The 13,052-nt window shown below is 45.3% G+C and overlaps 1 protein-coding gene across 1 annotated transcript; it reads left to right on the forward strand.

Moving 5' to 3' along the window:
* Window positions 1-3,631: 3,631 nt before the first annotated feature.
* On the forward strand, window positions 3,632-6,921 carry LOC132834170 (migration and invasion enhancer 1-like; the record flags this gene model as incomplete). The annotated part of the gene is made up of 3 exons (XM_060852833.1): window positions 3,632-3,719; window positions 4,366-4,442; window positions 5,766-6,921. Coding segments are annotated over 3 exons (267 nt in total), but the record flags the coding sequence as incomplete, so codon positions are not given.
* Between the last annotated feature and the right edge of the window lie 6,131 nt (window positions 6,922-13,052).

Genomic DNA, 13,052 nt, shown 5'->3' on the forward strand with positions numbered 1-13,052 from the left:
ACATTGTAGTTTGTTCTTAGATACTCGCAGGTCCTGCTGGCCCAGGAAATTCAATAATTTGTTAGTAGCTTCTACTACTCTTTCTCTTCTGTTTCCTGTTACTAAGAGGTCGTCTACAACAGGGTAGTCCCCTTGGGGCTGCTAAATTTCTCCAATATTTGTTCTAACATCGGTCCAAATAAATTCGGGGATTCTGCAAACCCCTGGGGGAGCACGGCCCACCGGTATTGCTGTTTCCGTCCTGTCTTGGGGTCTTCCCATTCAAAGGCGAACAAACTCCTACTTCCCTCCGCCAAGGGACAAGCCCAAAAGGCATCCTTTAAATCTATCACAGTAAACCATTTGTGGTCATGAGGGATCTTACTGAATAACGTATAGGAGTTTGGCACCACTGGATGTCTGATCTGTACTATCCAATTTAATGTTCTCAAATCCTGCACCAATCGATACGTTCCATCAGGTTTCCACACAGGTAGGATTGGGGTATTATAAGGAGACATACATGGCTCCAAAAAGCCATCCCTAATCAGTCCCTCAATTACTGGCTGCAGTCCTCGTCTACCCTCTATGGGAATGGGATATTGTCGCTCACAGACAATGTCCCCGTCCCTTTTTAAATTTACTTCAAGGGGAGGGATCTGTAGTTCTCCACGATTCCCTTCCCTAGCCCATACAATAGGGTCTATCTCTCTCTCCACATCCTCTGTCAACATTGCCATTTGTACAACTAATTCTTTTTCCTGAATTCCAATCTCCAGTCCTAAGAGGATAATTAAATCTCTCCCTAATAAGTTACTTCCTATATCGGGGATATACAACAATTCGCCTGTGATCCTGTCCTTAGGACCTTCAATCATCATCGGTTCAAATACTGGAACAGTAAATCCCTCCCCTTTCACCCCAGAAACAGTAATTGATCGTGTCGACATTTCTACTTTCTTCGGTTTAAAATTCAGCGATGACTGTGCTGCCCCCATATCTACTAGGAAGACTACCTCTTCCCTATAGGGTCCCACCTTCAAGTTTATCAAGGGTTCCTGGTGGGTCACCGAGGGCAGGAACCCCTGACACCCCTATTCATTATCAAAATTCATAAGCTGAATGGCTCTTTCTTCCCTTTTGTAGATCAGGACACTCCCACCTAAAATGCCCGATCTTTCCACAATAATGGCATCCTGCCTGTGGAGACTCCCATCTCTGCCCCTGTCGCTCGAACCCTCTATCAAATGCTCCCCCTTGTCCTCTCTCTCCCCTTCCCTCTCTGCCCCACGTGCTGCCACCCGCTGCTCCGGTTGCTCACTATTGGTTCCATTCTTCTCTTCGGGTAAAAAGTGAGGTCTGCAGATGCTGGAGATCACAGCTGAAAATGTGTTGCTGGTTAAAGCACAGCGGCTCAGGCAGCATCCAAGGAATAGGAAATTCGACGTTTCGGGCATAAGCCTGATGCTGCCTGACCTGCTGTGCCTTAACCAGCAACGCATTTTCAACTCCATTCTTTTCTTAACTACCTCATCAACCGCAGCTACCATCATTTCCACCTCCTGTTTCTGTCTCTCGTCCTCTCTCTTTACAAACACTTTCTGTGCCTTTCTTAACAATTCATCTAATGGTTTTTCGCTCCACCCTTCTATCTTCTGTATCTTTCTCTGTATGTCTGGCCACGCCTTTGTCACAAAATGTACTTTCAAAAGACCCTGTGCCACTGGGTCCTCAGGGTTCATTCCAGAATATTTCCGCATTGAGTCTCTTAATCTCTGCGAGAAAGCTGAGGGAGTCTCCTCCTTCTCCTGTCTAACTTCAAAGGCTGTAGTCAGATTCTGCGACTTTGGAGCTGCCTCTCTCATTCTGTTTAGAATCAGGTCTTTCAATTCCTTCATTTCATCTCTATGCTCCGGAGGTTTTGATTTTCCCACTGGGGGTGTGGGGGTGGATGGTGGGTGTGGGGGGTGTGGGTGTGGGGGGTGGGGGTGAATGGTGGGTGTGGGGGGTGGGGGTGAATGGTGTGGGGTGTGGGGGGTGGGGGTGGGGAGCGTTAGTGGTGTCAGTTTGATGTCTGAGTGAATCACAAGGGGAGCCGGTGACACTGTGGGGGAGGGGGGGTGTCTCACGCCCCTGGGGCTGGAGGGTTGGGGAGGGGGGGAGGGTTATTTGGAGGTTGAGGGGGGTGTTTATAGAGGGTTGGGGGGGTGTTTATTGAAGGTTGAGGGAGGGTGTTTATACAGGGTTGGGGGGTGTTTATTGGAGGTTGGGGGGGTGTTTATAGCGGGTTGGGGGGTGTTTATTGAAGGTTGAGGGGGGGTTTATAGAGGGTTGGGGGGTGTTTATTGAAGGTTGAGGGGGGTTTATAGAGGGTTGGGGGTGTTTATTGGAGGTTGAGGGGGGTTTATAGAGGGTTGGGGGTGTTTATTGGAGGTTGGGGGTGTTTATAGAGGGTTGGGGGGGTGTTTATTGAAGGTTGAGGGGGGGTTTATAGCGGGTTGGGGGGTGTTTATTGGAGGTTGGGGGGGTGTTTATAGAGGGTTGAGGGGGTGTTTATTGGAGGTTGGGGGGTGTTTATAGAGGGTTGGGGGGTGTTTATAGCGGGTTGGGGGGTGTTTGTAGAGGGTTGGGGGGGTGTTTATTGAAGGTTGAGGGGGGGTTTATAGAGGGTTGGGGGGTGTTTATTGGAGGTTGGGGGGTGTTTATAGCGGGTTGGGGGGTGTTTGTAGAGGGTTGGGGGGGGTGTTTGTAGAGGGTTGGGGGGGGGGGTGTTTGTAGAGGGTTGCGGGGGGGTGGATTAGCCCCGGCTCCTCCCCGCGGTGATGACTTGCTCCGGGAGGTGTCTCCTCTGTCGCTGCGGGTTCGATCCGGAGCTTGTTCCCTCCGAGTGTTCACACCGAGTCCCCGCGGAGCCGGTTCACAGCGAGGGCTCTCCGCCGGATCCCGGGATGGCAGTGAATGTCAGCATCGAGTATTGGTCAGTACCGGGCACCGGGAGGGACCGGGCACCGGGAGAGACCGGGCACCGGGAGGGGGGAGGGACCGGGCACCGGGAGAGACCGGGCACCGGGAGGGGGGAGGGACCGGGCACCGGGAGGGACATGGCACCGGGAGGGACCCGGCACCGGGAGAGACCGGGCACCGGGAGGGGGGAGGGACCGGGCACCGGGAGGGACCGGGCACCGGGAGGGGGGAGGGACCGGGCACCGGGAGGGACCGGGCACCGGGAGGGACCGGGCACCGGGAGGGGGGAGAGACATGGCACCGGGAGGGACCCGGCACCGGGAGGGGGGAGGGACCGGGTTGAGCCGGAGGTCCCGGTCCCGGGAGTCAGTCTCGGGTTCGGCTCCAGGAAAGACCGAGCGCGGGATTTAATAAAAAACCAAGTTCAACATCAAGAAAAATCTTCCAACTTTTAAATACCCTCAGGATTTGGGGCAGACGCAGAGAAACATCAGAAATAAAACTTTAGTCTTTCGTTTTGGGATTCAGGATCCATGTGTTAAATGTTTGACCGAAATGTTTAATGTTTTTAATGTTCGATTTCAAACTGTGAACAGAGAATCAGCCGGGAGCGGGCACAGAACAGTTTGTATTTCACACTTCACACTTTTCTGACCATCTCTGTCACTTTCTGTCCAGTTCTGGATGAGGCTTCCTCGCCCATTTCCTGACTCTAGCTGATGAAATCAGGGAGCAGGTGCCTGGTGTCCACGTTACTGGGTTCATTGGGCAAACAGGTAAGTCAGGCCTTTCTTCAAGAATTTGTTCAGACTTTGGGCAGATGCTGGAAACAAAATGCTGGAGAAACTCAGGTTTGGCAGCTTTCCAGTAAGTCATTGGAGTCGCAACGTTAAGTTTGTTTCTCTCTTCACAGATGCTGCTAAACCTGCTGAATTTCTTCAGCATTTTCCATGTCTTTATTTGCGCTAATGTTTTGTCATGGTCATAATTTCATACAATGTTCTGTATGGGTCCTTCTTGGTTATTTGCCTCTCTTCACTAGATTACCCCAAAACCCTGCTCTGCATGTTCCCAATATCCATACCTTCTTGTGAATGTATATTTCGTTTTCTATAAGTAGCAGACTTACCCACTGAGGTAATTGTGTTTGACTGTATCCAAGTGCCAAGTTATGACTCTCATTTCTGGTGCCTGGCCAGATTCTCTGCTGATGAGCCAATTATAAACAGCAGGTTTTTCAAAGGACCCATTGCTTCCTGCATTCAAACTGTCCATCAGTGTTTCTGCTCAGACCCACATCAGCTGACAACAAAATGGTACATCTCCATTGGCTGAAATACACTTGTACCTGCAGCTTGTCTCACGTGTTGTACTGATTCATATAACTTCTGAACATTACTTTTCTTATTCATTCTTTCTCAGGAAGTTTTGAGGTTTCAATTAATAACAAACTGGTTTTCTCGAAGCTGGAATCGAATGGGTTTCCTTATCATAAAGATGTAAGTGTAAAAGCATTTTATAGAGATTCAAAACTAGAGAAACATTATGGTCCAGTCATGATACTTACCAGCTGCCTCCAATGCCCTCTGACCCTGCACTCAGACCTTGAATGCCAGGTTCCACCACCTCTTGGGGCAGATACCTGAAAATCTGGACTTGGCCTTTTCACAGCAGATGCCATCCTCAAATTGAGGACAAGCTACAGCTCCATCTACTACTGCACAATAGAGTGAAATGAGATTGTTAATCTGAGGAGAACATGAGATAAATAGCCTGTGTCAGAAATAAATCATTAAGAAAGGAATGATACACCACAATGTTTCTTGAAAATTGGACAGTTTATAAAATAATTAAATAGTTAGATTAATTGAATCTTGATCAATGAATGCATTTGTTTTGAAATAATTTTTCAACATTTGGAGGGCAGAATCAGGTGCTGGAATGATTTCAGAGAAGGTTTACTCAAATAATCCCTGGGGTGGAGGAATTGTCTCATTGAAACATATAGAATTCTTAAGGGGCTTAACAAAGTAAATGCTGAGAGGATACTTACCCCCATGGGAAAGTGTCAGACCAAAGGACATAGCGTCAGGATAAAGAGACACCAATTTAAGACTGAGATAAGGAGGAAATTGTTCTCTTGGAGAGGGAAGAGTCTTTGAAACTCTTTGCCAACGGAGAGCTGTGGGAGTAGAATCCTTACATATATTTCAAGCTGAAAGAGATTATTGCTAAGTAGGGAATTGAGGGTTATGGGGAAAGGCAGGAAAGTGAATGCGCAAAATGTGGGATCTGCCTTAATCCTATTGCAGGAGCTGATTGGCCAACTCCTGCTCCTATTTCTTACTTTCTCGTTATCAGCATCCATCCATCCATCTGGCAAAACTAAACTCGATTTTGGTGGAGAAACAGTCCATGTTTTATATAAATGACCAGTCAGACTTTTAAAACAAAATACTTTGCCAGAGCAATTATGGTAAAAATTCATTCTGAGGTATTGATGCGATGAGGCAAAGTGATTGAATTGGTGGAGGAGGAAGCTTTCTCAGTAAACGTGGATCCTGAGGGCCTGGAATTTAAACAGATATCCCCCTGTTTCCACCAACCTTGGGTGAAGGTGGGACCAGTTGCTTGATCTCATCAAACATGTGGATCATTCTGAGAGTGTAGGACTGGATTGTCTCAGACTTTAAATGGGAAAAGGGAGGAGATAGCCAAACTCTTGATTGCAGTAGTGTGGATATTAGTTGCTTCTAGCAACTGACATGAACTTTTATTACTTACTGATGCTTGTGTTTTCCATCTTGGTTTATTTCCATCAGATCATTGAAGCAGTAAAATTAGCAAAACAAGGGGCGACTGTGGAGAAAATAACTTGCGAGGAGCAGACACGGACTGAGAAGCGAAGCTGTGTCATAATATAGTGGAAACCAAATGCTGATTAAACCCCTGATATAATCTGACAGCTTTCAGACAGTGAAGCACCAATCTGTTCATGACTGTTTTCCCCAAAACTTGTCGGTGAAAACATGATGAAGCATCAGGTGTGCTTTCCTCGTTTGGAATCTGTTAGTTTTTCAGGTGTCGGTCTTTTACAGAGAGAAAAACTGGTTTAATATCATCACAATTAAATTGTATTTGTCTAATCATTCTCATCCTGTTCTCATGTTAAGCAGCAAATTAAATGATTCAATGTCTTATTAAGATCACTCAGAGTTAGCAGCCAGGCCACTCAGCCCAACTGACACCTGGGCTCCACCTCCACCATCAGGAACCGCTTCGAGCTCAGTGCTGAGGTCAATCTGTCGAGTTGCACTTGTTTGTAAAGCTGATGTCACAAGTTTATAACATCAAAGGCTGACAATGTAAAACCTTCCTGAATGGGAGCATGGCCTGTCTGCTGGCACTTGAGAGACCACATTATGAATGTGAGCTGAGTGGCCCATCTTTCACATTATTCCCTGCGGAGTACCGTGTATGTGGGCTGTTAAATAATCCCAAAATAAAAGCCAGAACTTGCTGGAGAACCTGAGCAGGTCTGGCAGCATCTGTGGAGAGAGAAAGTTTAATGGTTTAAGTCCAATTGAAGAATCCTATCTACCTGTAAAATTGATAGAGGGAGGAGCACTCGCTATTTCAGATGTAATTAGATGTGCTCCTTGTGATGCTCAGACTTTAGTCAAAGAACAACTCCCAATGACTGAAACCCAATGGGGCCAAAGATCCTTTTTCTCTGCTGTAGACTTCTGAATATCAGACTCTGTCCACAGATAGTGTCAGACCCTCTTGAATGTCTCCAACACTTTGTTTCAGAATTTTCGTATCTGCACTATTTTGTGTTTAATTGGCATCATAAATATTTGATAATGTCCAGCAACAGAGACAGAATCTATTACTTTTTTTTAACTTCTGATTAGTTTTGCTTTCATTTCTGGACGGAAGACGCCACAATTAAATAAATATTATTTTCACTCCAAATGCCTCTGTTTTTAAAAATTAATATTAGAGATCATGATGAATAAATATGTCCCTCTGAGACAGGCAAGAAGGGGTAAGATAAAGGAACCTTGGATGACGAGAGTGGCGGAGCTTCTCATCAAAAGGAAAAAGGTAGCTTACATAAGGTGGAGGGAGCTCGGGTCAGGCTCAGCTCTAGAGGATTACAGGCAGGTGAGGAAGGAGCTCAAAAATGATCTGAGGAGAGCCAGGAGGGGACATGAGAAAGGCTTGGCAGAACAGATTAGGGAGAACACAAAGGCATTTTACATTTATGTGAGGAATGAGAGAACGGTCAAAGAAAGAGTAGGGCTGATCAGGGATAGCATAGGGAATTTGTGTGTGGAGTCTGAGGAGGTAGGGGAAGCCCTAAATGAGTTTGTTGCTTCTGTCTTTATGAGTAGTGAATGAAACCTTTGAAGAGCAGGTGTGTATGCTGGAATGGATAGAGATAGAGGAAGCTGATGTGCTGAACATTTTGTCAAACATTAAGATTGACAAGTCGCCAGGCCTGGACTAGATTTGTCCTCGGCTGCTTTGGGAAACGAGAAATGTAATTGCTTCGCCACTTGCGAAGATCTTTGCATCCTCGCTCTCCACTGGAGTCGTACCTGAGGACTGGAGAGAGGCAAATGTAATTCCTCTTTTCAAGAAAGGAAATAGGGAAATCCCCGGCAATTACAGACCAGTAAGTCTCACGTCTGTCATCTGCAAGGTGTTAGAAAGGATTCTGAGGGATAGGATTTATGACCATCTGGAAGAACATGGCTTGATTAAATGCAGTCAGCACGACTTTGTGAGGGGCAGGTCATGCCTCACAAACCTTATTGAGTTCTTTGAGGATGTGACTAGAAAAGTTGATGAGGGTCGAGCTGTGGATGTGGTGTATATGGAATTCAGCAAGGCATTCAATAAGGTTCCCAATGGTAGGCTCATTCAGAAGGTCAGGAGGAATGGGATACAGGGGAACATAGCTGTCTGGATACAGAATTGACTGGCCCACAGAAGACAGAAGTGGTAGTAGAAGGAAAATATTCTGCCTGGAAGTCTGTGGTGAGTGGTGTTCCACAGGGCTCTGTCCTTGGGCCTCTACTGTTTGTAATTTTTATTAATGACTTGGATGAGGGGATTGAAGGATGGGTCAGCAAGTTTGCAGACGACACAAAGTTTGGAGGTGTTGTTGACTGTATAGAGGGCTGTTGTAGGCTGCAGCGGGACATTGACAGGATGCAGAGATGGGCTGAGAGGTGGCAAATGGACTTCAACCTGGATAAATGCGAGGTGATGCATTTTGGAAGGTCGAATTTGAAAGCTGAGTACAGGATTAAGGATAGGATTCTTGGCGGTGTGGAGGAACGGAGGGATCTTGGTGTGCAAGTACATAGATCCCTTAAAATGGCCACCCAAGTGGACAGGGTTGTTAAGAAAGCATATGGTGTTTTGGCTTTCATTAACGGGGGGATTGAGTTTAAGAGTCGTGAGATCTTGTTGCAGCCCTATAAAACTTTGGTTAGACCGCACTTGGAATACTGCATCCAGTTCTGGTCGCCCTATTATAGGAAAGATGTGGATGCTTTGGAGAGGGTTCAGAGGAGGTTTACCAGGATACTGCCTGGACTGGAGGACTTATCTTATGAGGAGAGGTTGACTTTTTTCATTGGAGAAAAGGAGGAGGAGAGGGGACCTAATTGAGGTATACAAGATAATGAGAGGCATAGATAGAGTTAATAGCCAGAGACTATTTCCCAGGGCAGAAATGGCTAACACGAGGGGTCATAATTTTAAGCTGGTTGGAGGAAAGTATAGAGGGGATGTCAGAGGCAGGTTCTTTACACAGAGAGTTGTGAGAGCATGGAATGCGTTGCCAGCAGCAGTTGTGGAGGTAGGGTCATTGGGGACATTTAAGAGACTTCTGGACATGCAAATGGTCACAGAAATTTGAGGGTGCATACATGAGGATCAGTGGTCAGCACAACATCGTGGGCTGAAGGGCCTGTTCTGTGCTGTACTATTCTATGTTCTATGAACAATATTAAATATTCAACAGCTGGTATCTAGTAACCAGGCTCAAACCTAACTGCTGTGAACCAGGTTTACCTTATAAACCCTTAGATGCTGTGGATACTAGGAACTGCCTTTATTTACATTTGGACAAACACCTGAAAGGGAGTCTCAGATGGCTGACAGCAACTTTTACTCCAGAAGTAAACATCTGAGTTTCATGGACTTACAACAAAATGCTTGTCTGTTGTCTGAAGGGTACTGGTAACTAAAATACCTGCAGGGTTTTCTCATCATACAAGTACAAATGATTCTGAAAGTGGTCCCATATGAACAAATGACTGGACAATCAGATAAGGTTGACCTTGTACCTGATCAGAATGGTCCATCAGTGGCACCTTCTGTGAGAGAAACAAATGGAAAGGTGTTGGTGAATTTCTCTTTAAAGCTGCACTGACCTACTGTGATTCCATAGACTCTAAAACAGTTTGAAACCAATTGGAGGGTAATTAATGTAACCCCACTATTTAAGAAAGGAGGCAGAGAGAAAACTGGGAATTATAGACTAGTCAGCGTGATGTTGGTAGTAGGGAAAATGCTGGAGTCCAAGATAAAAGATTTAATAGCAGAGTACTTGGATAACAGTGAACAAGATTGGTCAGAGTCAGTGTGGATTTAGAAAAGGGAAATCACACTTGACACTGGAATTTTTCAAGGATGTAACTGGGAGGGTTGATGAGGGGAGCCAGTGGATATGGTTTATTCAGAAGGCTTTTGATAAGGTCCCACACAGGAGATTAGTGTGTAACAGGATGGTGGGTAGTGTTTGAGATGGATAGAAAACAGGTTGGCAGACAGGAAACAGAGAAGGAATAAATACATAATTTTCTGAATTATTGGCAGTTACTAGTGGGATATCACAAGGATCAATGTTCGGACCCCAGCTATTGACAATACGTATTAGTGACTTGTGTGAGGGAACTAAATAATATCTCCAGATTTTCAGGTGACATAAAGCTGATGGAGGGTGAACTGTGAGGAGGACGCAGAGATGCTTCAGTGTGATTTGGACAGGCTGAGGTAGTAAATATAAAATAATTGGATAAATGTGAGATCATCCAGTTGGGAGCAAAAGTAGGAAGCAAATTCTTATCTGAATGGCTCTACATTGAGAGGAATGTGCAATAGGACTAGGGTATCCTCAGACACCAGTTGCAGAATTGAATTGAATTGAATTTATTGTCACATGTACCAAGGCACACTGAAAAGTTTTGTCTTGCAAACAATACAGGCAGATCACAGAGTTAAGGAGCATAGACAGTAAATAATAGTTAAACAGCAGCAAAAACAAAACCACAGGTACAGGTGAATGTTAAGAGGTTGTGAGTCCATTTAGTATTTTAACACCAGGAGGGTAGAAACTGTTGCGAATTCTATTAGTTTTTAAAATGGTGATGGAAAAGGATAGACCAGATCTAAAAGTTGAAGTTCTAAATTGGAGGAAAACCAATTTTGATGGTATAAGGCAAGAACTTTCAAAAGGTGATTGGGGCAGATGTTCACAGGTAAAGTGACAGCTGGAAAATGGGCAGCCTTCAGAAATGAGATAACGAGAGTCCATTGAAAGTATATTCCTGTCAGGGTGAAGGGCAAGGCTGGTAGGTGTAGGGAATGTTGGATGACTAAAGAATTTGAGGGTTTGGTTAAGAAAAAGAAGGTAGTATATGTAAGGTTAGATCGAGTGAATCCTTAAAAGAGTATAAAGGCAGTAGGAGTATACTTAAGAAGAAATCAGGAGGGCAAAAAGGGGACATGAGATAGCTTTGGCAAATAGAGTTAAGGAGAATCCAAAGGATTTTTACAAATATATTAAGGATAAAAGGGTAACTAGGGAGAGAATAAGGCCCCTCAAAGATCAGCAAGGAGGCCTTTGTGTGGAGCCACAGGAGATGGGGCAGATAATAGATGGAGTATTTTGATCAGAATTTACTGTGGAAAAGAACATGGAAGATATAGAATGTAAGGAAATAGATGGTGACACCTTGAAAAATGTCCATATTACAGAGGAGGAAGTGCTGGGTGTCTTGAAATGCATAAAAGTGGATAAATCTCCAGGACCTGATCAGATGTACCCTAGAATTCTGTGGGAAGCTAGAGAAGTGATTGCTGGGCCTCTTGCTGAGATATTTGTATCATTGATAGTCACAGGTGAGGTGCCGGAAGACTGGAGGTTGACTAACGTGGTGCCATTATTTAAAAAGGGCGGTAAGGACAAGCCAGGGAACTATAGACCAGTGAGCCTGACCTCGGTGGTGGGCAAGTTGTTGGAGGGAATCCTGAGGGATAGGATGTACATGTATTTGGAAAGTCAAGGACTGATTAGGGATAATCAACATGGCTTTATGCATGGGAAATCATGTCTCACAAACTTGATTGAGTTTTTTGAAGAAGTAACAAAGAGGATTGACAAGGGAAGAGCAGTAGATTTGATCCATATGGACTTCAGTAAGGCATGCAACAAGGTTCCCCATGGGAGACTGGTTAGCAGGGTCAGATCTCATGGAATACAAGAAGACCTCATCATTTGGATACAGAACCGGCTCAAAGGTAAAAAGGCAGAGTGTGGTGGTGGTGGAGGGTTGTTTTTCAGACTGGAGGCCTGAGACCAGTGGAGTGCCACAAGGATCAGTGCTGATTCCACTACTTTTCATCATTTATTTAAATGATTTGGATGTGAGCATAAGAGGTACAGTTAGTAAGTTTGCAGATGACAGCGAAGAAGTTTCCTTCAAATTATAACGTGATCTTGATCAGATTAGCCAATGGGCTGAGAAGTGGCAGATGGAGTTTAATTCAGATAAATGTGAGGTACTGCATTTTGGGAAAGCAAATCTTAGCAGGACTTATACACTTAATGGTAAGGTCCTAGGGAGTGTTGCTGAACAAAGAGACCTTGGAGTGCAGGTTCATAGCTCCTTGAAAGTGGAGTCGCAGGTAGATAGGATAGTGAAGAAGGCATTTGGTATGCTTTCCTTTATTGGTCAGAGTATTGAGTACAGGAGTTTGGAAGTCATGTTGCAGCAGTACAGGACATTGGTCAGGCCACTGTTGGAATATTGCGTGCAATTCTGGGTCTTCTTCCTATCAGAAAGATGTTGTGAAACTTGAAAGACTTCCGAGAAGATTACAAGGATGTTGCTAGAGATGGAGATTTGATATATAGGGAGAGGCTGAACAGGCTGGGGCTGTTTTCCCTGGAGCATCGGAGGCTGAGGGGTGACCTTATGGAGGTTTATAAAATCATGAGGGGCATGGATAGGATAAATAGACAGTCTTTTCCCTGAGGTCGGGGAGTCCAGAACTAGAGGGCATTGGTTTAGGGTGAGAAGGAAAAGATATAAAAGAGACCTAAGGGGCAACTTTTTCATGTAGAGGGTGGAATGTGTATGGAATGAGCTGCCAGAGGATGTGGTGGAGGCTGGTACAATTGCAACATTTAAAAGGCATTTGGATGGGTATATGAACAGGAAGGGTTTGGAGGGATTTGGGCCAGGTGCTGGAAGGTGGGGCGAGATTGGGTTGGGATATCCGGTTGGTATGGACGGGTTGGACCGAAGGGTCTGTTTCCGTGCTGTACATCTCTGTGACTCTGTGACTCCATGTGTTCAGGCATTTGTACCTTGTCCCCGATGGTAGAGGTTGTAGAAATACATTGCCAGAGTGGGGTGGATCTTTGAGAATGCTGGTGGCCTTTCCTTGACAGCGGGCCTGGTAGATGGATTCTGTAGATGGGAAGTTGGTCTTTGTGATTGTCCAGGTCGAGTTCACCACTCTCTGTAACTGTCTCTGATCTTGAATGGTACAGTTGCCATACCAGGTAGTGATACATCCAGACAGAATGCTCTCGATGGCATTCCTATAAAAGTTGGCAAGAGTATTTGCCATCATTCCAAATTTTCTCAGCTGCATGAGGAAGAACAGAGATTGTTGGGCCTTTGTGGGCCAGTGCGTCCACATGAAGAGTCCAAGAAAGCTGGTTGTGGATGACCACTCCCAGGAGCTTGACATTCTCCACTCGTTCCACCTCTGTGCTGTTAATGTGTAGGGGGGGC

This window comes from Hemiscyllium ocellatum, chromosome 39 (genome assembly GCF_020745735.1).
Source record: "Hemiscyllium ocellatum isolate sHemOce1 chromosome 39, sHemOce1.pat.X.cur, whole genome shotgun sequence".
Classification (NCBI taxonomy): Eukaryota; Metazoa; Chordata; class Chondrichthyes; order Orectolobiformes; family Hemiscylliidae; genus Hemiscyllium; species Hemiscyllium ocellatum.